This window comes from Candoia aspera, chromosome 1, assembly GCF_035149785.1.
Source record: "Candoia aspera isolate rCanAsp1 chromosome 1, rCanAsp1.hap2, whole genome shotgun sequence".
Lineage (NCBI taxonomy): Eukaryota > Metazoa > Chordata > Lepidosauria > Squamata > Boidae > Candoia > Candoia aspera.
The window spans coordinates 281465462-281493207 of NC_086153.1; the positions used below are offsets into that span (position 1 = coordinate 281465462).

At 40.9% G+C, this 27746-nt stretch overlaps 2 protein-coding genes across 4 annotated transcripts in view; one reads left to right on the forward strand and one right to left on the reverse strand.

Annotated features, from left to right (window-relative positions):
* Window positions 1-12947, forward strand: part of RMDN3 (regulator of microtubule dynamics 3) — a 43103-nt gene extending 30156 nt beyond the window's left edge. For all 3 annotated transcript variants that reach the window (XM_063289949.1, XM_063289947.1, XM_063289948.1), the window contains exons 11-13: window positions 3596-3649; window positions 7462-7542; window positions 9246-12947. In XM_063289949.1, the coding sequence (XP_063146019.1) occupies window positions 3596-3649; window positions 7462-7542; window positions 9246-9299 (189 nt within the window). In that variant the 3' untranslated portion in view covers window positions 9300-12947. The remainder of the gene's footprint in view (window positions 1-3595; window positions 3650-7461; window positions 7543-9245) is intronic.
* A 3817-nt stretch (window positions 12948-16764) lies between these two features.
* LOC134487854 (cytochrome P450 1B1-like) lies at window positions 16765-20950 on the reverse strand. The gene has a single exon (XM_063289950.1). The coding sequence runs from the start codon at window positions 20453-20455 to the stop codon at window positions 18878-18880; it is 1578 nt and encodes a 525-aa protein (XP_063146020.1). The 5' UTR covers window positions 20456-20950; the 3' UTR covers window positions 16765-18877.
* Between the last annotated feature and the right edge of the window lie 6796 nt (window positions 20951-27746).

Consider the following 27746-nt stretch of genomic DNA (forward strand, 5'->3'; position numbering starts at 1 on the left):
GGAGTGTCCTGAATCACAGAGTTATACAATCTGTTTTGTACATAACAGGCAGTAGATATGGCCTCTCCCCAATACTTAAAAGATAAATGTGAATCTTTCAGCATTCATTCCATCGCATTTTGCAAGGTTCTGCCCTTTCTTTCAGCAACACCATTTTGCTGAGGGGTGTACGGGTTAGAAAGAATTTGTTCTATCCCCTTTTCTACTAGGAACCTTTTGAATTTGTGAGAAAGGTACTCTTCTCCTCTATCACATTGGAGTGCAGATACAGGCCTAGGGAATTTTCCATTTGCCCATGTCACAAAACTTTTAAATTTCTCAAATGCCTCATCTTTATGTTTTAAGATGTAGATAAATGTGTATCTTGAGAAATCATCAATGATGGTCATTGCATACCTTGCTTGTCCAAGACTTGGAGCAAAGGGACCAATAATGTCAGAGTGTACAATTTCCAAAGGTCTAGTTGTAACTCTGTCACTGTGCTTACTCACAGGAGCTTTTAGTGTTTTGCATTCTTTGCAAACTACACAATCTAAGTATTTGTCACAGGGTTTTATCTTTAGGTCAGCACACAGCTGTGGCATTTGTGCTATATACTTGAAATTAGCATGACCAAATCTCCTGTGCATCAGGTGTACACATTGGTCATGATATGGAGTGTTGCCAACTGCAGCCTTGCAGCTTGGCTTCCTTGCATTTTGCACAATATACAAGGAGTCTTTTAATATACCAGTAGCACACAATTTTCCATGTTTACGTATCTCACAACCATTTTTCTTAAATGTTATGATATGCCCTGTTTCAGCCAATTGTGCCACAGATAAAAGGTTTGATTGTAAATTTGGCACATACAACACACCTTTTACAGTTCCTCCTAAGCAGGATAAATACAAGTCACCTTGTCCCATAATTTTGGTCACAGACCCATCAGCCAAAGATACGCTTTGTCTTTCAGTTTTAGACAGTGACACAAAAGAGCTTTTACAATTACATAAATGACAATTGGCCCCAGAATCTAACACCCATACATCAAAATTACCCTTCTCAGCAACCTGTGCAATTTGGGTTGTCTGAAGAGCCTTCTTCTGTGTTGCCCTTGTGTTCTTCTTCTCTGTCTTTCTACTCTTGGGTCTCAAGGCACAGTCTTTCTGCAAATGTCCAGCTGAACCACAGGTGAAGCATCGCTGGCTGGCTAGCGCTGTGGCCTCAGCTTCCTTTCCCTTCTTTTCCCTTGTTTTCTGGTATTGTAGCTTTCCAGAAGAGATGGGGTGGGATCTTTCCTCTCTCTTCTCCCATTCAGCAAGTAAGCGCTGTGTAACATACGATGGGGTGAGGTCTGCTTCAGGCATAGCCTCCAGGGTACAAATCAGCATGTCCCACGTTTCATTTAGTGAGGACAGGAGGATATAGGATTTTGTGAGAGGTATAAATTCCATTCCTCTCTCCTGCAACTCAACAAACAGCTGCTGAATATAATGCAGGTGCTCTGGAAGGCTATCTTTTTCTGCAAGGTAGGCTTTGTACAGCTTTTTCATCAGGACAACTTTACTCCCTGCTGTTGCCTTTACATACAAGTCTCTCAAAGCGTCCCAAAGTTGCTTTGCAGACTGCATGCCTCGCACGTGGACTAGCTGATTGTCCTCAACTCCCAGGATAATGGTGGCTCTAGCCCGCTCATCCTGTCTCAGCCATTCAGCACTGGGATTTTGGGGGGTTTGCTCACCAATTGGCAGCCAAAGATTCTCTCTGCGAAGATACATCTCCATCTTCAGGGCCCAATTCAAATATTTGGTCTCTGATAGGCGCTCCAGAGGCATCGCTGAGGGCTGGGAGGTAGCCATGGCTTCTTCCTTCTTTTGCAAGTCACCTCAGCTGGCTTCTTTGTCCTGTAGACTGGCAGTTGCTGGAAAATCTCCAGGTGGCTCCAAAGAAAATCTTCACAGGTCTTTGCTACCTGCCTTTAAATTGTGCATGAGGTGTGGAGCTGATCTCTCTTTTCTCTCTGGGTTTTATTGGGCTTACTGGCCTGTTTACTGGGCACATAACCTGTTGGTTTATTGCTGGGAAAGCCTTTGGCCCAGGAGAGATCAGAAAAGTCACACACACCAGGCATTTCTATAAAAATAATTTATTTACAGAAAGCAAAACGAAAGCAAAACATATTTAAAAGTCTTGGGCTCTCAGTGAGAGCAGCTTGACTCTCTACATGCCTGCACAGAAAAGAAACAGGAACTGGAACTAAAACAAGTCCGGGCAAGTTTTCCCCCAGGGGCAAAAATCAACACCTGAAAAGGGGACAGTAGAATTCAGCCTTTGCACTTGGCCAAAATGATTAGTTACCATAGTAACCCCAATCTGTAGTAGAAAACAATATATTAACAAAATTTGTTTCACCTCATTATCCTGTAAATCTCTCAGAATATTCTCTTTCACGTCTGTCATTCCTTCGGCAACATCTTTTGGTCATAGTCTAGCCATAGAAGCAGACAACATTGTTGACATTGTAGCTGCTCATAGTTCTGATCCCATTCTTCAAAAATCTCCTGGAGTATTTCAAATGTCATAACATTTTGTGTCATTTTTTAAATTCCAGTACTAACAAAAAACAAATAGCAAGCTTTCACTTTTTTTTCCTTTTCTGCCTGGAATCTTTAGTCCCCTCTAGTGTCCAATTTCTGAAATCATAAAGTCTCAAATTTCTGTTATGACTTAGGATAGACAAAACAATTTAGTTCCCACAAAAGTCTGTTTATATAATTATTTCCAAAATCTTATAATAAAAGTCCTAATACTTTGTCTGGTCCCTTAATTCGTTTATAACTTTCTTGGATCAAAATATTATTTAGCTTTTTGCCATTTATTTCCAACTGTTTAAATTCTTAAGCTTACAGTAAATTTTTCTTTTATTCAAGAATGAAGGTAAACTCACCAGGTAGCTTTTCAAAGTTGTTGTTCTGAAGATCTCTATTAGCCTTAAGATAGATTAAATAGGTAATTTCTGAAAGTGTTTAAAAAGACAGGTTAGTGAATCCAGTGTCCTTTAAAAGGCTCCACTCAGCACAATGGCTAATACTTACATCTCCTGGCACTCAACCCCTGAGGTCTCCTCACAAGGAGCAGCCATCTGGCTCACATGTGGGTAATCTCCCATCCTTTCCTTATCTGCAGAGGTTCCATAGGCCTGGTCTACTCACCGGTTCTTCAGTCTTCGCTGTGGTCATAATCTCTGCTCATTTGGATATGTGCTAGTTTGCCATTCCTCCCCTGGAAGTCCATAGCAAACACTATTTCTATGTACATCGGCTGGTATGTTGCTAATTGATGTTTCTTTCATTATATGGTTTTGCCAGATAGAGTTTGGTAGCACTTCAAAGTTTGTATGACACAAATGCAAAACTTACAAGATCTTTCTTTTCTGCTACAACAGACCTACATGACTTCCACTTCTGAAATGTGTGCTGTACTACTCAAGTTAGGTGCTTTATATTGGGAAAGAGAATTAAGTCATAAGAGTTGTATATTAAAAGTATTGAAAGCCTAGTATCTTTTAAGGATGACTTTGCCTCCCTTTATATTCTTTTTGCCTGTCTTGTAGGCTGAAGACCTATGCTCCGGTTTTTCAAAAGTGGGAAGAATATATATTGCCAAGGTAGGTTTGCTTGGCTATTGTTGCTCTAGTAATGTGTGTTGATGTACTTCCACTTTACATGCATCAAACAGCCTTACACTCAAGAAACTTGCATCACTCAGGATTATCAGTAAGCCATTGGTTCATTATTCACACTATTTCTGGCTGTGTAACATTGTAGATAGGGTATTTTCAAATCGTACTACTGAATATCTGTTTAAGCAGACCTGTTAAAAATTAAACTTGAAACTTATTTCATGCAAACTTTGTCCCAGTGGTGTTCAGCTGTTATTCCCATGGCATGAAAGGTAACAATCAAATGCAAATTGCTTAAATACTTAATACAGGTAGTCCTTGCTTAACAACTGCCCTGTTAAGCGACCATTCAAAGTTACGACTGGGCATTGAAAAAGTAACTTTATGGCCGGTCCTTCCACTTATGACTGTCGCAGTGTCCCTACAGTCACATGATTGAAATTTGGGAGTTTTGCGACTGGTGGGTGTTTACGGCTGTCACAGCATCCCGCAGTCATGTGATCGCCATCTGTGTGCTTCATAGCCAACTTCTGACAAGCAGAGTCAATGATAGTAAAATCTCAGGTTGCATCCATGTGATGTCTTGCTTAATGACTGCAGGTGATTCACTTAATGACTGTGGCGGAAGTGAGGTCATAAGTCCATCACGGTGACATGATGAGTTACTTAATGACTGTGTCACTTAGTGATGGAGTTGCCGGTCCCAATTGTGGTCGTTAAGTGAGGACTACCTGTACAAGTAGCAAAATATTCAGGGGAATAACCCCTAAAATATTCAAAGGGAAAAGATGGCTATGGTTGATATAAGGAAGATTAATTTAAAACCTGAGAAGATATTAGTGTCAAGACATATTAAAATGAATGCAGTAGCTATGGAAATCCAATAAACATGTTTGCTTTTTAAAATTATTCCATAAGGGGAGTGATTTTTTTTTCTCAAACTCTCCTTTTTTAAAAAAATTTTTTTCCATATTTACTGAAGTTCATAGAATTAAATGTATTTGAGAGGACACTTGTATTTTTTGTTATAAATAGTTGATGTGCACAGAAGATTTGAGAAATATTCTTGATTGCACAAATGGAACAATAATTTTTCAAGTGTTAAAATTCTTGCATTGTAAGATTCCCTAGACATCCAGTTTGAGTTTTCACAAATGAAAGCCAAATAACTTATGCTAAACCAAGCAGAAAAGAATCCAGGAGAGTATGAGAGAATAAATTCCATACCGTGGAAATAACAGCTCCCTGTAAAATCATTGTGCTCTCAAATCCTAATCAATTCAATTTTCAACATTTTCTGCAATAATTGAATACAATTTTTTTTATTTTTTTCATTTTAAAAATACAGTCTATCTGTTAGATATTGAAAAGAAATCAACATATATGATTTGCACTTTAACTCAACATATAAATGAACATATATGATTAAATCAACACACATGATTTGTAATGTCACATTATGAGTTGCTGATGTTCCAAGCTTGAATTAGCATTATTTTTAATTTGAATCAGCAGGATTACCATTTTTCTGTTTGTTACAATGTTTTCCTTTTTTTTTTTTTTCAAAAGCTTCCATCTATGTACATTGCAGTTCTCATGTCCACCTTTCATTTCAAAGAGAAAATTGGTTTTTAACTGACTTCAAGAAAATGAGGAACAACTAATTGCATGTTTCATCCAATTAGCTGTACTGTATATGTTATATCGGATAACTAAAGTGGGATTTAATTAACATTATTCTTTTGTACAGTTAATTGGAGATAAGACCCATTGAGCACCATGGGACTGTTGTTATTGTTACATCCTGCCTTTATTGGACACAGCTCAAGGCAGTGTGCAGAGTGTTCCCACCACCTGCGTTTCCCACAGTAATAAATCTGTGAGGTGGGTTGGGCTGAGGGGAGTGAATGTGCATACAGTTGTATTCCAGGTCCGACAGTAGAATGTATATGTTTAGGAATGTATGTATCTAGTTTGTATTTTATAGCTTTTGGATGAATTATCACAAATACAATATTTTTAGCAATTTATTATTAATCAAATTCTTCTGTAGCCATTGATGGTATAGTACAAGCAAGTAGTAAATATGGTCCCAAGAGGTTTTGTCAGATTGAATTCTCTCTTATTTGTATTTACTCAATGGGGCATGTAAATGAGGACATCAGACTGTAATATCCATGGCTATTGATATGTTAACTGCAGAGATACATTCTGGGTTGTGATTAGTGCATGAGAATTGCAGCTTGAGGCAGTTTATAAATAGTCAAATATTTAGAAAAGTGCAGAGAGACCTTACTTATTCCGAATATGGACCCGTTTTCTTGAACAGGATTCTGACCAGTGTAGAAAAGCTTCTTGATAGAACAGAGATTATGCATTTCTGAAATTCTCAGATATAAGCCTCTTGAGAACAAAACCAAATATTAACATTTGAAGGCATAATGCTGGTCTTGTAATTCAAGTCTGACCCATATATAAATCTGGAAGTTGCTTTTGATATTTTATCCTACATGTAACTCGTGGGCTACAATTCAAACAAGTCACTGCTGAAGCACCATACCAATATTTTCTGGTTTAAATTTCTGTTTCTTCAGCTGAAATTCAAAATGTCTCCGTTCTATAAAAATGTATGAAAAGTGTGTTTATCCATTCTCAGTTCAATGCAATGGGGGGTTCTCAATCATTATAGTCCTGGGACCCCCTAAAGCAATAATTGGTTTGAATTCATTTACTGTTGCTGTTGATGGTTTTACCTCATGAATAAAGCAGACTGTGCTCTAACATGCTCCCGCTCTGTCTGGGCAAGCCAGCTGTTGACTTACCCAGGCAGAGTGGGAGCATGGCGTGGCAGTGACCCAACCGGGTATGTACATGACAGGCTTGCACACCCCAAGTTGGATGTGCTGGACTCACCGCTTTGCCCATGCCTGCTGCAAGATGTAAGCAGGGTCAAGCCATTTTTGTCTGCTCTTCCTTTCCTCCTCTTTCAAGGGCTCTTCCTGGACTTCTTCCTGGAAAGCACTATGTTGGGCTCCGTGCAGAGGCAGCACACCCACTCTAAACAGCCCGAGCACTGGAGCTGTTCCACTTCTTGCACGAGGAGAATGCCTCCTGATGGGAGGCCAGCATGCTTAGGCAGCCTGAAATGGGCCTGCAGACTAAAGGCCAGCACCTAGCATGATGTTTCTCCCCAAGGAAGAGGTGTCCTTAAAAGAGGGCAAAGTTCAGACTAGGCAAAAGTACCTCAGTCCCAACTGTATCACCTTGGGCAACATGCAGGAGGAACTTAGGGCTGCAAATGCTATCAAAGGAGAGCTTCAGTAGCTGCATCTTAATGTCTGGCTCATTCTGGTGCAGCTGATACAGCAAAAACTGCCAGTCACCCCCACCCTGCCACCCTGGTTTGTTTGCATCCTCCCAGGGACCTGTGATCCACCATGTGAGATCTCTGCAATAAAGTATATGGATCGAGAAGTGACATGTTTCATAAAGAAAAGCTGCCCTAAAAAGGATTGAAAATAAATTTCTTTGTGGCAGATTTGGACTTGCAGTGAAAGTCAATACACTCCCCTGTGCATGCTTTATTCTATTCAGTGGACTATATCTGGGGTAAATGTGCGTAAGAGAAAGGCCTTGGCTAGCTGCTCTGTACTTCAATATAAGCAAAAGCTCAGGAAAGGTTATGACTCTTTCACTTGCACAGTGTTAATGTTTGAAACAAGGAAACGTGCTTCTTATTAGTTGCAAAAAAAGAAAATGTCCCATTGTTTTAATTTCCTCCTTTCCTCCTTTTACAGTGCTACAAGGAGCTGGGGGATAATTCTGCAGTGGCACATTGGTTGACTCTGGCTTCAGAGTTGCCAGTTATCACAAAAGAGGTAGTGTTTTTCATTCATATTTGAAAACAGCTAAGGGTTTACAGATCAAGCCACTGTGGTGAGGGGTGGTGAGGAAAAGAAAGAAAAGGAAATGGCAGATAAAGTGCAGTGCACTTTGGCCTGATTGTCTCATGTCAATGGAGGCCTCTTCCCCCATTTGCCACTTGGCTGAATTTTTGTTTTTAATTGTAGTTTTCTCTTCCCATTGCTCCCTTTGGGAGAAAAACAAAGCATGCCAGCTCCAGGCCTAGCAACGTTTTATGGGATGCTGTACATTGAAACCTTTCCCAGGAATATCTATAGAGGGGTTCTTATTTGTCCTGAATAGCTGCAGTAGACCTTCACACTTTCATCTAAAAGGCACTGTTGGCAAAATTTGTCTGCTTATGGACAGTCTTTCTTCATAGATGGGGAGAGAGGGAGCCCTACAAAATCTTAGCATTCCTGAGATGGTCTTCCATGAATCATAGACTGCCTTTGCAGTTCTAGCCCCACCCCCACCCCCACCCCCACTACTTTGGACTGCTTGTGACATTTAGTCTTTCTTCTCGTATAACCAAGCCTGTCACTTCTGCAGTATCTCCAAAATCTCAGAGTACTCTATGTTAATACTACTCTACGTATCCCTGTCTTTCCCATCTAGATCAGCCTTTTCCAACTTGTCATGTTGGCTGGGGATTCTAGGAATTGCGCTTGCTAAGCCATGCGATTGTAAAGGGTGATGTCATGTGACTGAATCGCTTAGCAATGGCAATTAACACATGGACAGCTTTCCCTCTCCTCTGAGCATGATATGGGTTTGGCATTTCTGCCACTTTCCGAAGAACTTCCATGATCTGCTTCTGTACGCCATCAAGTTTTGGGAAAATTTAAAAATTCTAGTCTCCAAACAGGACATTTGCAATGAAATCAATCCAAGATCTGATTCATGAAAAACTTGCTGGATTCAGCCAGGGGAAAGCATTATTTTATTAGTTTAATTTAGTGCAGTTAATTGAAGCTTGTTATACCAATAATTACCAGGCTATCATTACCAAGGCACTTCAGGGAAAGCTGTTACATATGTATTAAAATAAAGATAGCAACTGAACACCTAATAAGAAAGCTGCTGTGTATTTCTGAAATATTTATCATGAAAACATAAAAACTGAATTTGGTAGATAACGAATAAAATTTGTTATTGGAATCAGTAATTGCTAGTATCTAATGTGATAAATTCTTAAAGATTTGCTATAATTAATTAGTATGCAAGATCTAAAGTTTAGATTAGGTATGTGCTCAGTCAAAGGCAGAAAGAGTTCTTCTCTCCTGAATAGTGTAAAAGATAAGGAAAGAAGTAGATCAGCCATTCAGGATTCTTCTACATTAGGAGTTCCTAAACCTTTTGCCATCACACCTCCCTTCAGTGTAATCTTAATGTACACACCTCTCCTAAAAATCCAGACACCAAAATGAACACAAATGAACAATGAAACTTTGGAAAAAGTGGATTTATTGTAACAATATAACTAAAAAGTTCCTCACACCTCCCCTGGACTCTGTCTGCACCTCCCCAAGGGAGGAACACTGCACAGCTTGGGAAATCCTCTTCAACATGGTGTGTAACTAGGAAGCCAGAGAAAGGAGTCAAATCCTCAGAATCCCATGGCTCATAAAATTACTTCAAAGCATTGATTCATAAATGTTTCTCTTCCATTCTTCAGGATGCAGAAGGCAGCAGAGAAATGGAAGAGATGCAAGCAATGTCCAATGACTAAGGAAGCTTCAATCCTCCATTCGTATAATGAGCAGTGAAGAAACTTCCAGTATAGAAGATCTGTGAACCTCAGTGGGCTTCACGAACAAACCACACAATGAAAACAATAAAGCTGCTATTGCAGCACTTCTTTCTTAAATATTGTAGTTGGCAATACCAAATGTTTAAAGAAATGTAATTCAGCTCTCTCCCTTATCACAAAATAAGATGATCCTAATTAACTCCTGTGTTTACCTGTTTGCAGAATAGATGCTGGCAAATTCATTAGTATTTTTTCATACTATCTTTTGAATATTTCCCATCCAGAAATCTCCAGTACATAAAAATTTAAAATAATTTCTGGGGAAATCGAGATGGCACTATAAAATAAGAAGAGTTGTTTATAGCATCCCTATCATTTATTTTTATTTTTGATCGAATTAGTCCTTGCAAGGGCTCCTAAGTGCTTTGTCCATGTCGTTTAAAACATCTGCTGAGTTTTAATACCTATATTTTGCTCATAGAGAGCAAAGAGCAGTTTGGAATGCCGTTGACTTAAGAAAAAATGGTGAGGAAATTCTTTTATTTTTCCCTTCTTCCCAGTACCATAGCTCTGAATTTCCCTGGTGACTGCTTCAGTCTAAAGAAATATCATGAAAAATAGTTGATAAATTGTCTGAATTTTATCTAGTGCGGAACGAGCCTATCGATCATGGCCTTTTGAGCAAATTGATTGCCTTTGCTGCATAGTATATAGATTCTGATGTCTTCTGTTTAAGATGTTCGTTGGTTTTGTGTGTAAAAATATATGTGGCACATGACTCAAATATTTGAAAAGTCTAGAGAGCGAAATGGTAAAATCTCCTGCAGATGCTGTTCACTTTATTTCATTTTCTTCAAAATGGTCAGGTATTGTCACTATGAATTATGCCAAAATTCATATTTAGGTGTGATTTAATAATATAAGGGTAAGAGTGCAAATTAAACTAGGTTACTATTCAGGAAATTAGAGTTATCTTTCCCCATAACAAATAATTGAAAATTTTCTGTTGAAATGCAAACCTATTGGTTTTTTCATGTCCAAATAGTTATTTTTACTAGTTGACAGCGTAAAGGTATTTGGAAGGTACATGGTATGCTGTCCTTTCTTGGAATAGCACACAGCACCCATCTGCAGCATTTTCAGAGTCTGAGATGTCAGAGCACCTGCTTCCAGTTCCTAAATATGTTTTTGAAAGAAAGAACATCACTGCCAGAAAGAACACTGTTAAGAACAAAAAAAAAAAAAGGATTTTCTTCAATTGCTGGGTTTAAAAAATACATACCAATGCATTTCCCCCTAGTTGTCTTTAAAGTACATTCTCTGCAATCCTGACTATCTTATGTCTATTCTAGAGTACAGCGTGGAAAGAAAATTGTGTTGAAAAAATATATTAGAAAGAGAAGAACCACACATATTTGCAGAGACTCTATAAATTAATAAACTGAGTTGTGTCAGAGATGTACGTAACACAGATAACATCAGTGAATATGAGATGGAATTAGATTACTAGTGGGTTTCTACTTGTTGTAGACCAAACTGTTTTCCAGAATGCAGTATAGCTGTTTTCTATGTGTGCTCTGATTTTTGGCAGATACTTTTGAAACTATCATTTCGTAATAGCTAGAGCTATATTATTACAGTGAGGTTTAATACAATGTGCCATGTTGGACATTTTTATACAGTGAGATCAGAGAAAACTTACAAGAATTTTATCCCTTTTCATAAAGCTGGATATTCCATTACTCTTAGATTGCTTTTTTTTTTTAATTTTACAAAATAATGTGGAAGAGAAAGCAATATTTCAGTCCAGAAGTATTGTATTTTCCCTGTTTTTCCACATTTGTACCCCGAAACATCTAGATCCTATCTTAATCTTAAGTATGCTTCCAAACTAACATATTAAATCCCAAATTTCGCTTAGATCACAGAGAAATGTGATGCTGCTAAGATTGTAAAATCAAATTTTTTGCATAGGGATTACTATAATGTTACATGATCAGGTGGTGAGAATATGCTGAAACACTGATCTAAAGAGTTCGTTTTAAAATCTGTGGCCTTGTTTGCAGAGAAGCAGCCCATTCCAGGGTTGATAGCTTTGTTAATGTTTGCTCTCAGAACCCTAGCTGCATCTATTTAGGAAATATTTTAGAATTGAGTTTTGAGATGTAATTTTGTCACTTCCATCATTTCCAAAACATCTTTTTCTGCTGTGACTTAGGGGACTTTCATCTTTGTGTGTAACTTTTATATAACTGACTGTTTTGTGATTAAACTTAATTAACTTTTCCTTTCTCTGCTTTAAAGATTGTAGCCAAAGTGAACATGCAGATACTTGATATTTGACTTTCATAAGAAGTTGACCAGTCTGCTGGTGCATGTTTGTGCACTGAAAATTGCTGGAGTGGCAAATTGTGTAAATGTTTTAGGTCTACTAATTAAAGCATCAGCTACCTATTTTAATAACCTTTTAGCACCAGCCTCATTGTCAAAATCAACGTGCAATTCTATGTCATACTACCCAGGTGTAGACCTCATTCAGACTTGCCACTGAGTAAATATGTACAGGATTGCACTGCATTGTAATACTTTGCTGGATTTGCCACCTTTTCACATTCCATATTAATTTTTCTGAATTAGGACCTTGAATGATTCCATATTTGTTGACAAATGTGTGAAAGCATTTTTGCTGTAGGATATTCTTGGATTGCATTACAAATACTTTAAAATTGCATACAACCATACTGTAGTGTAACATGGTTGCTAAAGTAGTTGTTGCAACAATAAATAAACCTGATTAAAAAGGCACTGAGGTTAGGAAGTTAGAATATATCAGTCCTTGATGCTGGTACGAACTGTCTTCCTTATAGTATCCTAGTGTCAGCTTCTAGATCTAGACAACAATGAATGGATGATATTTTTGATTAAAAGAAGAGATTTGGTATGACTAAATTCAAGAGGAGTAGTAGGTGGAATATTGCCCACTGATTGCATTCTTTTCCCCCAAGAATAACTGCCTTGAAGAAGATACTGGCAGATGGAATCAGTTTAGGGGTTTTGAAGGCTGGAAGAAAAAGCCTTGATACATTGCTCAAGCTACCTACGTTGTTTGTCCCTAATGCAAGGAAACCTTCTCTTACAGTTCTTTCCGCTTCTTTGCTTTGAGAGTAGTGTTTTGAATAGTATTCCACACCTCCAAAGATGCCTGTGAAATTGCTTTAAGTAATTAAGAGTAATTTTGAATGGGATAACTTAAATTGTGGAGGAGAGAAACCTTTGTTCAAAGTATGCATGTGTAACTATACTTATTTTGCTGATTAACTATGAAATTAAGGGTGGATATACTTATTTTGCTGATTAACTATGAAATTAAGGGTGGAAATACTTTACAAATGCACTGCCACCCTTCTGTGGGCACTGAAGAGTCATGGGGGAAATGGTAACGGAAAAGGACATGTTGATTTACTGACATTGAGATACTTACTTTGAGTCTCTTAAAGAGGGCAAAAGAATTCTCCATAAAAAATTCCTGATTGTATTTTTGTTCTTTAAAAAAGCTAATATATGAATTGACTGTACAATAATTTTAACTTTGACTCAACTTTATTTGAAATAAAAGTAAAAACACTGCCTGATTTTCAGTAAGATCTATGACATTAAAGTATGTGCATTCTTTATATGCGATTATGGCTTGGATCCCAAGGTCCAATGTATGGGTTAGGGTATCACAGGATATTTGTATTGGAAGAAGGAAAGATAATATTTTCATTGATTTCCCTTTGGACTTCTTAAAAAATCTCTTTTGAGCAACACAAGAATGTATAACTTGATTAAGGTATATAAACAACCAAATATGATTTCAAAACTAATCTCATTATTTGTATCCATAATTAACAATACTGTTATATGCAGTATGGCTGCTTTAAAGGCAAAGAATGTCTATTGTAGCCCCTCCATTTGGCTTGATTTCGGTATACAGGTAGTCCTCAACTTACAACCACAGTTGGGACCAGAATTTCTGTCGCTAAGTGATGTGGTCATAAAGCATGATGTCACGTGACCACATCACTTAGCGACAGCAATCCTGGTTGCCATCGTAACCCCAAGATGCATGGGTCGATAAACAGGAAGAGGCGGGAGTCCCAAGTAAGGAGCATGGGGAGTGTTGTGGGGGGGTGGAGGAGGCTTGGGAGGGCTGGCGCAGGCTGCACATGAGTTGGAGGAGGGGGGTGCTGCAGCATGGCGCGAGTTTAGGAAGGCTGGGGAAAGTACACTGCAGCTCAGGGGCTTCTTGGTGCACCATGGCTCGGGCTGCAAGCTTTTTGCACAACTCATAGACCACAAGCTATTTGGTTGTTGATTATGCCAAACATTTTCCTTATAATTCAAGATACAAAAAAGTTAAGGTATTTTGGAAGTTTACAGTATAATAGCTTAACATTAAAAATTCAGATTTCATTGTAAACCATGCTTTTTTTCATCTTGGAAATACGGCTTGAGTTAGCGAGCCAGTCATGAGATCGACATTGCTTCTATCCTAGTTACAGTGATCCCCCTGCCAACTTTTCTGATTTGCTTTTGGTGCTGGTACTTTTAACACATGGAAGCATTTTTAAGAAGTCCACCTGCAGTCTGAAACGATACATTTCATTGCTGTCACAGACCAATAGCACTATTTTCTTTGCATAGACTAGACCTGCAAGAGCTTTTTGGAGTGGAGGCTTTTAGGAGACCCTAAGGTATAATTTCCACCAGATCACTCCTACCGCTGTACTTTTATTCATTTATTATCTCATTTGGATGACATACGTTCTGCTTTTGCAGAAGTGAGCACTGCTTTATTTGCCAGATATGATAACAGAACACATGGTTTATGAGCTAAATTGGCATTTATAATTTCTATACTGATAGCCTGATAACAAGATTGCAGTTACAAGCTTTTTAAGACTTGTCAGGGGTTTTTTTCTGGAACCTTAGTGCTGAAATTTCCTTTCTTTAGCTTTTATTCTTGCTTTGAAACCATCAGAATTTTCTCTGTTCAGAAATTAGGAATCCAAGCAAAAGCAGGCTCTTTCTTCCCATTTCAGCCTGGCAGGCATATGTGTTGTTAAAGTCATGATGATTTCAGCATTTGCCTGCATACATTAATTGCAAGATCATTTTGCTTAAAAGCATTTTAACCACTTCCCTGCAAGGCATACTCTCCTAAAGAGCAATGTTTGCAAAATATATGAAAGATCCATTTGAAGAGAAAAGGGCAGAGTAAAATATTGTTCAAGAAAGAATCACACTTTTGTATTTTTGAAGGCTATGCTTATTTAGACACCTGCAATGTTATATCTGAAGTAAAAACTATTCCGTTTGAGCTTTTAAAAGGAAATGTCTTTCCACTTTATGGACTGAGGTCATCAGCTGCCAGACTCCAACATTCCTTTATCATATTATGGTTTGCACACCAAAAAGGTCTCTGACATGTTAAATTCAAATTGCTCATTTCTCAACTGTGAAAAAGGCACAGGTGTTCTCTCCAGTGGTAGCTCCAGAGAGTTGGCTCAGGACACACCAGCATAGCAGAGGAACCCCCATGGGAAGCATCAATGTCTCTGCCACGGCCTGAAAAGGGAACACTGGCAGACAGATTCCAGGGTTAAGCAGATATGCTTGCTCAGAGAATTGTTGTTGGACTGGCTCCCGAGAACAACAGAAGCCTGCTGCAGTTTTCTGTTAGCATCTTCAAGTAGTCGCAACAGCGATGGGGCCTTTCTAATTCAATCCAGTCTTTGCTCACCGCTTCCCAAAAGCTACACCATGTTACTTTCTCTCTTCCCACCAGTAATCTCTGAATAATAGAACTGGAATGGTAAATCAACCTCAGTGAGGTTTGTTTTTTTTTAATTCTGTTAAGCATTTTATTGACTTCTATTACTGGAAATCTATACAGTTTTATCTGTTGTTATTTTTATTACAGTTTTATATTATTCAATGCTTTATTGTAAGCTGTCTTAGGAAGGCTTGTTCTAAAACAGAGAGAGGAATTAATACAATATTTGTGTTCGGATGCTAAATAAAATTAGTAAATTGGTAATTTACAAATTGCACATTTCCATTTGAATAAGTTTCACTTGAACCATTAGGGCTTATTCCAGAATCTAGGTCCTCTAATCGACAAATGCTTTTAGTTTTCCTCACTTACCTGTGAATGAATGTAATTAAGAGATCAGTAAAGACAGTAGAACCTCCTTAGAGTTGTTCAGTGGGTTGCTTAAGTTTGAACTTGGAGCATCTCAAATCTGAATTACCACTATATACATTATGAGTGCAAGCAGAACAGTAGATACACGTCCATGTCATGGTTCCTGTTCCAATGTTCCTGGACAACATCGTAACCTGTTCCCATGCCATGCTGGTGCTGACACGGGTTGCTGTATGGGAGGGGGCCGCTCCTGTTCCCTTGTACCAGGCTGTGACAGTCTGTATGTGTGTGTATGTGTTAGCTTTCAGGCTAGAACAATTCTCCAAGTCCCAGTAAGATAGACAATAAATAATGGCCTAACTACTCTAAAGTGATTCCTATTTCATTTGCATCTCAACTTGGTAATTGGGTTTGCTCATTATATTATGCCATGGTTTAACCATAGTTTGAGTGAACTATGATTAGCTGGTTCTCACAACATGCTAAATCAAAATAAAACAAACCAATGTATGGATGAGCATGATGTATGAACTAAGGCAATGTCTACCCACAGTCCTTTCCCCCAGTCTGTATAAGAATATAAATATTTGTGGAAAAGAAAAAACTTTATTCAGGGACATTAATCACATGTTTTTAAAGTGTGAAGTAACTGAGACTTGAATATTATTATACGAAGAATGCCAGAAACTGCCATCTAGGAAAACAATACTTCATGCAGAGTAAGGAAATGCTGTAAGATTCGGGGGTTTTTTTAAATGCTACTTTGTATTCAAGTTTAAAAGATGCTGCTATACGGAAAACTTAAACATTTGGCTAGCAAATAAGTAGATGTAGTTTTTACTCGTGCTTCAACCAATCAGTCTGCATGGCAGCTTGGTTAACATCCCTCTGCTGTAGACTTTAGTTTTAATGTCTGACTCTCTTCCCTGCATTTTTACAAGGAATAATTTATTTATTTATTTAGATGTATTGGCCACCCAACTCCAGTGGACCTAATTAACACACATTCTTTCCTCAGTTCCCATGCTCACATGCAGTAAGGTGAAAAGTAAATCAAATTGATTCTCTTCCTACTGTGAGGCCTCTCTACACATGATCTTCTTAAAAAGAAATGAAGACATGGCTGGATTGCATGCAAGAAAAACTCTACTGTGTGTGATATTTTGGGCAGGAGGAGTAATACATAAATTTAATTTCCTATCTTATTCCCTATCCAAGCTTGCAGGATGGGTCAGGGGAGAAAGGGTAAGAGAGAATTGTCTACAACTTTATTTATTTATTAATCAAATTTACAAGTCCCTCAATTCGTAGTGATTCTGGGTAGTGTACAAGATAGAAACAAACAATACAATACAAAAAAAGGCAGTAATTCAGAGATTAATAAACCAACTCATTAATATAATTCCCATAGAGGATATACTTTCGAGTATAGTACTTGGAAGGGGAAAAAACAGGTCTTCAAGGCCTGTTTAAATGATGTCAGGACAGGAACCACAACAGAGAAGACATGCCTGTCATGTCCCGTCAGATGACATTGTTAACAGTGGAACTTGGAGCATGCCCACTCTGTCACATCTTACTGGATGGGCTGAAATGACGGATTGTTTATTTGTTTATTAGTTTGACTTATATGCCACCCAGGTCAAATCAACACTGTGCATCTCACACATAAAACCAGAACAGCAGATAAAAACACAGCATAGGATTGTTGTAGTGTAAAAAGCCAAACGGCCTCTACTTAATACTGATCTGACACCTCAAAATTGTCTTTTGATTCCTTCCCCCTGCGTACTGTTGTGCTCTATTATGGCAGCTAACTTTGAATTCTGAAACTTTTCTTTTGCCAGATAGTCACAAATGCATAGTAACTTATTTTTCAGAGCGAGAAACACATAAGGAATAGAAGTAATGAAAATATGTGTCATGAGACTATTTTCATGTTGAAATAGCTTGGATGTCTAATTTCCAATAAAAGTTTGTTTATTAAATATCGGGTAATACTGGGCTGCATTTCAAGGTACAAGCGGTTAACAGAAAACAGGTCTTGCTCTGCAGCCTTCCGGTGCATGAAGGTAAAGTGCTCTGCAGAGATGCTTCTGATTTCTTTGGGTGGAGTCTGTTGCTTTTTCTTCATCATCGTAATTTAAAACTGTTCCAGATCTAACAATTACTCACCATGAAGGCATAAAAGTGTGCAAATTGTGACAAGAAGACCTGCACCTTCTCTAGGCAAAGTCTGTAAAGAAATACAGATTTGAAGGGGAAAAGGTGATTCCAAGTGGATGTGGGCATGTAAGTAGCACCACCTGTGGACCCCTTAAGTAAAGCGGTTTTTTTTTCTTCTATTGCTATGTGAGCCCAAGAACAACACAGCTTCTTCAAGAAGTTATCAGCTGAATCATTTCTTCTTCAAATCTGGATCACTGCACAATCATAGTATGTAAAAAAGAGAAAGAAAGAAAGAAAGAAAGAAAGAAAGAAAGAAAGAAAGAAAGAAAGAAAGAAAGAAAGAAAGAAAGAAGGGGGGAGGGAGGGAGGGAGGGAGGAAGGAAGGAAGGTAGGTTGAGCAATCCCTGCCAATTGTGGCTTCTTGCCCATGTATATAACTAAATACATTTATTGTCAATGTGGTCAACCACAAACTCCCTGCATGTTACTTCCACCATAAGTGCTTCCCATTGAAGTAGTTCATCACATCACAGGACCCTTCACAGACACACACACACCAGACTCTTAGGTGACAACCAACCTGACAGAAATAATATGGTGGGAAAAAAAGCACTACAACAGCCCTGCTGCAGAAAGTAATAAAATAGGCACTTCCGACATCTCTTAAAACGGGGTAACAATGCTCATATATATGGTATTGAATTTGCGAAGCCAAAATACTGAATTTGCGAAGCCAAAATACCGGATACATTCCGATGGAGATGCAGATCAACACTTTCTCCGATCTACTATATTTTAGCAACTGGTCACCTTGGCTGAGCATAAGGCAGTTGCAGTTGAGCACAGCAACTGGGCACCAGATTGAGAAGGCTTTTTTAGGGTACAGAGAATGGGACACCGGTTCAGCTGCTTTGATCGCCCTGCAAGTTAATTGAGAGGAGGGGGAAACGAGACTAGTTTGGTGCTGCACCTTCAAGAGCAACTGAAACTTCCTGCGCTACAGGACTTCCTATGTATGTCTGAGTTCCCGCTGCTGGTAAAGGCACAGAAATAGGGAAAGACGCTGACTTCAGAAGTGGAAGTCAAGGAGAGGGAGCTCTTCGCCTGTCCCACCTGCCGCGGCGCTTGCTCCACAGTTAAAGATGGATCTGCAAGGCAGGTCGCGCTGGCGCTAAGAAGGGCGGGCGACGTCGGTGTCCTACCGGCTCCTGTCCTCGGCCCGGGAAGTGCCTCGCCTGACCACCGACAAGGTGTAGGGCAGGGGCCTGAGAACCAGCCCGTGCTCGCAGTCCATGCTGATCTTTTCGGCTGGGTTGGCCGTCAGGTCGCACTGGTGCAAAAGGATGGCAGTGAAGAGGAAGAGCTGCAGCTTCGCGAGCTGATCCCCGATGCAGCGCCTCTTGCCCAGCGAGAATATCAGGACGCGGCAAGCGAGGTCCCGGTCGAGAGTCTCCTGCCGGACGTCCAGGAACCGCGTCGGGTCAAAAACGTGCGGGTCTTTCCAGCGGACCCGATCGTGGTTGACAGACCATTGGTTGACGAAGACCACGGTGCCCTCGGGGATGCGGAAGCCGTCCAGGAGCACGTCGGCGGTGGTGGCGTGCGGGATGGTGACCGGAACGAAGCTGCTGTAGCGCAGCGTCTCATAGAGGAAGGCTTCCAGGCGGGGCAGGGAGGCGCGATCGTCGGTCGTCGGAAGCCGCTCGCGACCCACCACGCGGTCCAGGTCCGCCTGCAACTGCTCTCGCAGCCGCGGATGTTTGAGAAGCAGCAGTAGCACCCAGGCTAGAGCAGTGGAGGTGGTATCCTGACCGGCGCCGAAGAGATCGGTCAGCGTACTTTCCACATAGTCTCCGAGGGGCCCTTCTTTCCCGCCTGGGCCGTGCTCCATGCGGCCCAGGATGGCGTCGCTAATGTGACGGGGAGGGGCCCCGGGCTGGAAAGTAAGCCGATGCTGCGCCACCTTGGCGCGCACGAACTCGAACATCTCCCGGTTGATAGCCTGGAAGTCGCGGAAGACGCTGCGCACCGGGTTGGGAAAGGACAGCAGCCAGGGCAGCACGTCCACCAGGCTGCCAGCCGCCACCGTCTGCCCGAAGCGGTCGTTCCTGCCCAGCAGCGCGCGGAACTCGCCATCGGCGTGGCCGTAGCGCTGCCCGAAGCAAAGGGCGCACATCACGTTGGCGTTGGCCACGGTGAGCAGCGGCAGAGGGTTGGCGTAAGCGCCGCCCTCACTCAGCTTCACAAGCTCGTCGATGAGCTCCTGCGCCTCGGCCGCCACGTGCTGCTCGAAGAGCCGCTTGCTGGGCGCGTTGGCCGTCGAGAAGGCGCGCAGCGTGGCGTGCGCAACCTGCCGCTGCGCTCGCCAGCGCTCCGTGTAGCGCCCGAAAGCCAAGCTCTTCCCCTCGGAGACCATATGGAAAGAGGGGAAATCGGGTCTGCCCGCGAAGGGCCCGCCCTGCTGCACCAGCGCCTGCCGGATGGTTGCCTCGCCGTTGAGCACTACGACGGAGCGCAAGCCCAGGCGGAGCTGGAAGACGTCGCCGTAGCGCCTCGCCAGCTCGCAAAAGGTGAGGTGCGGCAGGCGACCCAGCTGCAGGACGTTGCCGAGCAGCGGCCATCCGACAGGGCCGGGGAGATGCTTGCCCGGAGCCGCGGAGCCCTTGCGCACCCAGAAGTACAGCAGGAGGGCACAAGAAAGTAGCAGCGCAGGCTGGACGGCGCTCTGGAGGAGCGCTGCGACCTCCCCACCCCGTTTGCCCTCGCCTTGTCCCATAGTTGTGGCCCTTTCAGCTTCTGAGAGGGAGGAGTGGCCGGCTCCCCAGACGACGCTCCTGCCTTTCCTTCCTTGCGCCCCTGAGGTGCCCGTGTAGAGGAATGACTCTCAGCCCGAGGGCGCGGGCCCTCCTTTTGCCCCTCCCGGTTTTGCTCTGAGGACTTCGGAGATGGTCCGTTGCGATTTTATAAGACATCTGGGGGGGCGGGGGGGTTGTGCAGGGGCGAGCTTCTCTCCCTCCTCCTCCTCCCCCCTCCCCCTCTTTGTGGTGGTCCCAGAGTCCCCTCGTGCTCAGCCATGCTGTGCTTCCCTTCCAGAGAGAATAGCTAGAGCAGGAAGAACCCTCACGTCAGGAATGCGTGCAGCTTTCCAAAGCCCGCTTCCTGCCAAAGACAGGCCTGATCCGCACGGCAGGAGCGAAGGGCGGGCGGGAGAGTGGCTGGACGCTGCCAGGCACCTTTGGCTGCCTTGGAAGGCTGCTGCTTTCGTGGCTGGAGAGAAAGAGAGCGGTGACCAAAGGCAGGGAAGGAAGAAGCAGCCCTGAAAGTCGGTTTGCCTCCAGGCCCAGAGACTCCTGCAGGGTTTTTTTGACTCACTTTTCCTCTCTATGAATGGGACACAACTACAGTACCCAAACTTGTGTATAGTGATGGGATGGGTGGGTGGAAGTAGATCTTCTCTACCTTTTTTGTGATGGGCAGCTATGGCTTGTTAATTTTATTAAGGACCCACCTATATTTCCCTATAAGTCAAAATTGTATGTGTCTTAGTATGTCCATCAGGCTTCCCAAACTGGTGCTGTAATTCCAATAATTCCTACCCATGAAGGCAGTAGGTTAGGGGACGTTGTCCAAGCACCTGGTTTGCATTAAAGTGCCCTGCCTGGGGGTTTTCTTCAGAATTATTAGAGGCAAATGATACTGTAGTGTACCATAAATAAACTAATTACATATGACATACAGAAAGGAATAGCAGTTGAGAGGGGGCATTTTTAAATAGTGAAGTGTGAGTAACAATGTTTTGCCCTCTGCCGTCTACTATTTTTATGTCTTCAATAGCCCAGCAAATTTTAAAATGAAAAAAAAAATGTTAGAAGTAAAAGATCTTCTGGGTTGTTTTGTTCTCATAACGCTCCCTCCTTAAACTATTTTTGGAGAGCATCAGATTTCTTTCATTATGTAGAATTAGTGGATCAGAGATGAAGCTGAAGTATAGAGCTGTACAAAAATTATTTATTTATTTATTTTTCAGATTTCTATTACCACCCATCTACCGCAAAAAGGGGGCAGGTGTAAAGCAAAAAATCACTTGTTTTACACCTGCCAAGCAAATACTCATAGAGAGATAACATTCATACTGTGGGTACCATCAAGATATTTAAAAATTTATTTAATTTATTCAAAATTGTTATAGCCACCCAGCTCTGATGGACTGTAGGCAGCATTGGGCTCAACCCCTGATGATTTCATGTGCTCACCATCTTGACCTGCCTTCAGTAAGTTGTAGCTTTGTGATCACATCTATCCACCTTCACTTATCCTTGCCAAACACAGTTTTTCAAATCCATATCTCCTTGTATGTGAATTTCTGCTTGCTGATCAACAACTCGGAAGCAAGTCTTTATTTGGACCCAGACTGGTTCTTCTTGCAGTCCATGGTACTCTTAGAAACAGTCCCAGATTTCTAATTCAAAGGTGTATATCTTTTATCTCTTGATCTTTCTCTGTGTCCTCTTTACCTTACCACTGGAAGAACCATTTCCATGCATCTGATGAAATGATATGCATGTGCCTTTTAATAACATTTGTAGTCAGAAAAGGTGCTTCCAGACTTATTTTTTGTTCCCCCAAGAGGAGGCTGTATGATTTCAGAAAACCTCAGCCAAACCATCCACAGTTGGATTCTGCTCTAACTATACAGCATTAGTCTTCCCCAAGCTCTCTCTTGGAAAGGAAACGGTTTGAGCAAAACACAGTGAATGCACTTTCACAGAAGGCTAAAGCATATGTCTTTGGATGCCCCCAGTTTTAAGACTGATGTTGTGCTGCTTACATATTCCATTGTTGTGTCACATACTTGCAGGAACATTTTACAATAATTCTTCAACACTGCTTTATTCCTTCTGCAACCTGAACAAAGGTGTAGCAACCCAGTTGGATTGTAGGACCAAACTCTTGTTTCATGGATCTCAGAAACCATTTTTCAAATTTTGCACAAACGGAACTGAGGCTGAGAGTCAGAGACCACATCAGCAAGCCTACAGGTCAGCTGGCGTTTATCCTCCAGTCATTTGGATGCATGTCTGTCATCTTAGCCAGCTACTGAGCCACATTTGGTGCTTACCAATATTTGCAGAACATTTAGTACCATTCTTTGCCAAAAGACACATTCATTGAATTAAAGATGTGTGAGATGTACATTTGTGTCAAAGCAATGCAAAAGAGAGAGACTGTCTGGTGTAGTGGTTAAGGCATTAGGCTAGAAACCTGCGAGCTCTAGTCCTGCCTTAGGCACAAAGCCAGCTGGGTGACCTTGGGCCAGTCACTCTCTCCCAGCCTTAGGAGGTAGGCAGTGGCAAACCACTTTTGAAAACGCTGTGAAGATAACTGCAGGGACTTGTCCAGGTAGTCGCCAGGAATCAACACTGACTCGAAGGCACACCTCCCCCCCACCAAAAAAGCAAAGAAGCTGACAGGCATCAGGGAGCACATAATGTCAAAAAGGTATATATATGGAAGGGCAATTAACAGTTGTTGGGCATATAGTTATTAGGGGTTATTAGTGGCATGTGACCCACGTCATATACAGTAGGTGAATCTAATTCCTGTAAATCATCTCTATGTTGGAAGGTGCATAATGGGGGTGGCTGTAATTAATCAGAACTCTTATGATTGTCAGTCAATGAAGGAGTTGTTGGGAGTCAGGCAGCATACGAGTTTAATATATATATAGATAAATCAAACAAGCAAGTATCTGCAGGTCAGGTGGAAGACAAATGCTTCACTCTAGACTGATGAACTAACACCAAAATTTTCTGCAAATCTATAAGATTAAACTTTACTGTTGACTTCTAAGATGGGGTGATACAGTTTAATATTTTGCAGCTTCATACGTTTTCCCATCATTTTCCTCTCCTAACGTTCCTCACAAAAAAGGAAATAGTGTTATTAATTGCCAGGCAGTGTTAACAACATGTTGATCACAGCTGGCTTGCTGAATGGAGACTATTGCTTAAATGTTCTGATATGGTTGTTCTGGCAGAATAATTACAGCCAAGCAGTGTTTTGTGTAGATTTCTAAGAATTTGGTGATTTTTCTTGCATTTAAGGCAAGACTTGCAGCTAAAAGTAGATTCATTTCACTATACTTGTAGTGTAATTTTTTAAAAAGATAAACTATGTTTTATTACTTGACATATGTATAATTTAAGGATGTTCCTGCTAACGCCCTGAATTTTTTTAAGGACTTGCTATGCTGGTCTTCGTTAGACCCTTTCCTCACTGTTGTCCTCCTTGCCATCCTGCCTCTTTTGCTTCTGTTTCAAGTCACTGCCAGTCGCCTGACTTCCTTCCAAGGTCATGGGCATCAATAGATTTTGTATACTTGGAGGCTGCCTTTTGAGGGTGTTGGAATAAAAAGGGAAATACTATTACAAGTAGTCCTCATTTAGTGACCTCAATTGGGACCGGCAACTCAGTCATTAAGCGAAGCAGTTGCTAAGTGAAACTGCAACTGTGCTTATGATCTTACTTCAGCTTTCCTTTGTTTTACAGACCTACAGAGGTCATAAATGAGAGCATTGGTCATAAAGTTATTTTTTCATCACCATCATAACTGCTAGATGAGACAGTTGCTAAACAAGAACTGCCTGTGTAATATTGGTCCTGCTCAGGATGACTTCATTCTCTCTCGCTAATGGGGGAAGGATAAGATATAGGCAACTTTATGGGGACATAGTATTAGAATATGTTGCTAGGTTATGGACTGAGGTTCAATACAATTGGAAACCCCCTTACTCTGCAATTAATAAAGAGTATTGTGGTACTCTTTATCTCCCAAACAGATCTGCCTTACAAAGTTCTGAACTCCCATAATCCCAGCCAACATGGCACCAATTTGGGGAAGATTACTTTAAAAACTAGCACAGATTAACTATGGCATAACTTTTAATAATATAAACGTGACCATTAAACAGGAGCACTGGGGGGTGGGGGGAGCCAAGATGCTGAATGTGGGTTGTGACCGTGAGATTAAAATTGGAGGCAAGAGTGCTGTGTAGGCCACTATGAGTCCCTGAAAAAAGGTGGGATATAAATCTAACAAATACATATGCCCTGAGGAGATATCTTTCAAGCAGAGGTGGGGAGACTTTAAACTTATAGAATCTGTTCAGAATCGCAAGATCACCAGGCAGAGCTAAATGAAAAACAGTAGATGAGGGTGAGTCAGATGCAAAATGTTAATTTTTGAAATACTTTTAAAAATCTACTGCATCTCATAGGCCATAAATTAAATGGGGGGACCTGCATACACAGATCTATGACAGATCAGGGGTTCAACCATAACGTTGACAAGTAGGGATGCAGAAACACTTGGTCAAAAGCAACTACCAAATATGTGAGAAACACCAAGGCTAGGAAATAGTGTTGCATATAAGAGCGGTCATTGGAGGGAGAACTTTTTAGTGTTTCCTTGTGTTTCTACTTGCTACTATTATAATACTACTGGGAGGTGAATTTCCTTGTAGCTCTATTGCAAATTATGTAGAAATCTATCAGTAGATTCTGATTTGCCTTCTATTTGCTCTTGGATGGAAGTGTAGGGATAATATAACTGGAAAATAGCCCACATAATATTGAAGTAGTTTTTAATGAAAATATCTTTGGTTATTAATATATGACATTCCATGAAAAGCAGAAAATGAGTGGCAAATATTTTACTGAGCATAAAAAGTTAAGGTGTGGATGGTTGAAGATAAACTTGAAATCCTGAAAAATGTATTTCCCCACCAGCAAAGCAACAGAAACAAATATAGACCTCTGTGAACAGGACTCATGGTTGTACAGTAATAGAAACAGTACTGTGTACACAGTGCCCTCTCGGTGTGTTGGGTTACAACTCTCAATAAAGGTTGGCAGTCTTGGAGTTGTAGTTCATCATATCTGCAGAGCATCAGGTAAGTGAAGTTGAGTCCCTCTGGTGGGAGGATATGGGCGGTGACAAATTTGATAAATAAATTAATAAAATAAGTTTTCAGTAATTACTATTGTGGGAGAAAGATGAAGACGAAACTATGTACTTCTGAAGTACAGGTAGTCTTCAACTGATGACCATTCGTTTAGTGACTATTCCAAATTACTACAGCACTGGAAAAAGTTTCTTACAACTGGTCCTCACACTTACGACCGTTGCAGCATCCCTGCAGTCACATGATCAAGATTCAGGCGCTTGGCAACCAGCATGTATTTATGACAGTTGCAGTGTCCTGGGGTCACGTGATTGCCACTTGTGACCTTCCCAGCTGGCTTCTGACAAGCAATGTCAAAGGGGGAAGCCAGATTTGCTTAACAACCACGTGATTTGCTTAACGGCTGCAGCAAAAGTTGTAAATTTGAACTCACTTAATTACCATCTCACTTAGCGATGGAAGTTCCAGTCCTAATTGTGGTCATAAGTCAAGGACTACCTATAGAAGGAAGGAACTCACAGCCTCAGGGTTCCTGGAGCCCCATTCTCCCATCTTACCCCATGACTGTTTTTGCTTTTTGTGGAAAAGAGAAACTGCTCCCATTCCGAACTTAACCTCAGCCCTCAGAAGGCCAAAACTGCCCAATCACTGAAAGGCCTCCTAAGCCCTCCAGCAGGCTAGAATTCAGTGTTGCAGCTCTCAGCCTTCTACCAGGGTTGTGTACAATTCAAACACAATCAAGGGTTAAGTTGCTATAGAGATCTCCTGATCACAGAATTAAGACTAATCTATATATGTAGCACAGTAATACTACCATTTCATATTTTGTTCTGAGATGCAACAGATAAATAAGTACTGCCTATTTAAATTACATTGCTGGTATTTGTTTAGTTTTAGTGCTTGTTTGGTTTTATGGAAGTTTTATTTTTTGCTGGGTTTATCAAATTGTTTTTACTAAATATTATTTGTAATGCTGTTGTATACCACGTGGGCTCCTGTAGGAGTCATAATAGCCCTTTCCATTCTGCTTGCCTTTTTTAACTTCCTACTGTGGACTTTTTACATCTAAGCCCCTGCAGGCACTAACCTGTCTTTGGATTTATGCCATTTAGGAATATGATTTGTGTACTGGCATGTAGTGAGCCAGTCTGGTGTAGTGGTTAAGGCATCAGGCTGGAAACTAGGAGACCATGAGTTCTGGTCCTGCCTGAGGCACAAAGCCAGCTGGGTGACCTTGGGCCAGTCACTCTTTCTCAACCCTAGGGAGGCAATGGCAAACCACTTCCAAAAAACCTTGCCAAGAAAACTGCAGGGACTTTTCCAGGCAGTTGCCAGAAGTCAAGCCTGTCTTGAAGGCACCAAAAAAAAAAATTGGCACGAAATAAAAATATTTCATGCTAATAAAAAATAAAAATACAGGATGTAATTGTGCTGAACTTTCCAACAAATGGCTCACCTTTGTGAACAGAAGTTATTCTTTCTGCCTGTAAGATTATACAGCCTGGTAAAACAGTAGGCATATTTGTCATTGGAGTGATGCCCATCATCTGGAAATGGTAAAGGAAAGATATCACGGCATATTGGCCAGAGATAATGATTCTTGCTGTAAGTGTAATGTTGTTATCAGAATGTACATGGCTTTCTCTTTAAAAAACACAGAAAAAGTTTGTGTTCAATTATTTTACAATTATTTAAAAGAACCAGATTTAAAAATATCTGATTATTTTAAAAAAACTTAGAAGAAACATGTGAAAATAAATTAATATATTTCATGCCTTGGATATATATATTTTGCAAATCTCTGTTTGTCTGCTTAGAAGTAAACTCTCCGCTGAATTCATTAAGACTTATTTCCAAGTAAATGTGAATGCAGTTGAGCCAGTGAAATGTAGTGGTTTGAGTCGACCCTCAGCCATAGAGCCTCACTGTGTGACTTAGCCATTCTCTCTCAGCCCAACTTACCTCACAGAGTTGTTGTGTGAAGGAAAAGGAGGAAGGAGTGCAATGTCCACCATCTTGAGGTCCTGGAATAAAGGTGGGATGTAAATATAATAAACAACTGCAGACTAAACAGTCTTTGAAAGATGGAATCTCCCAAGGGTT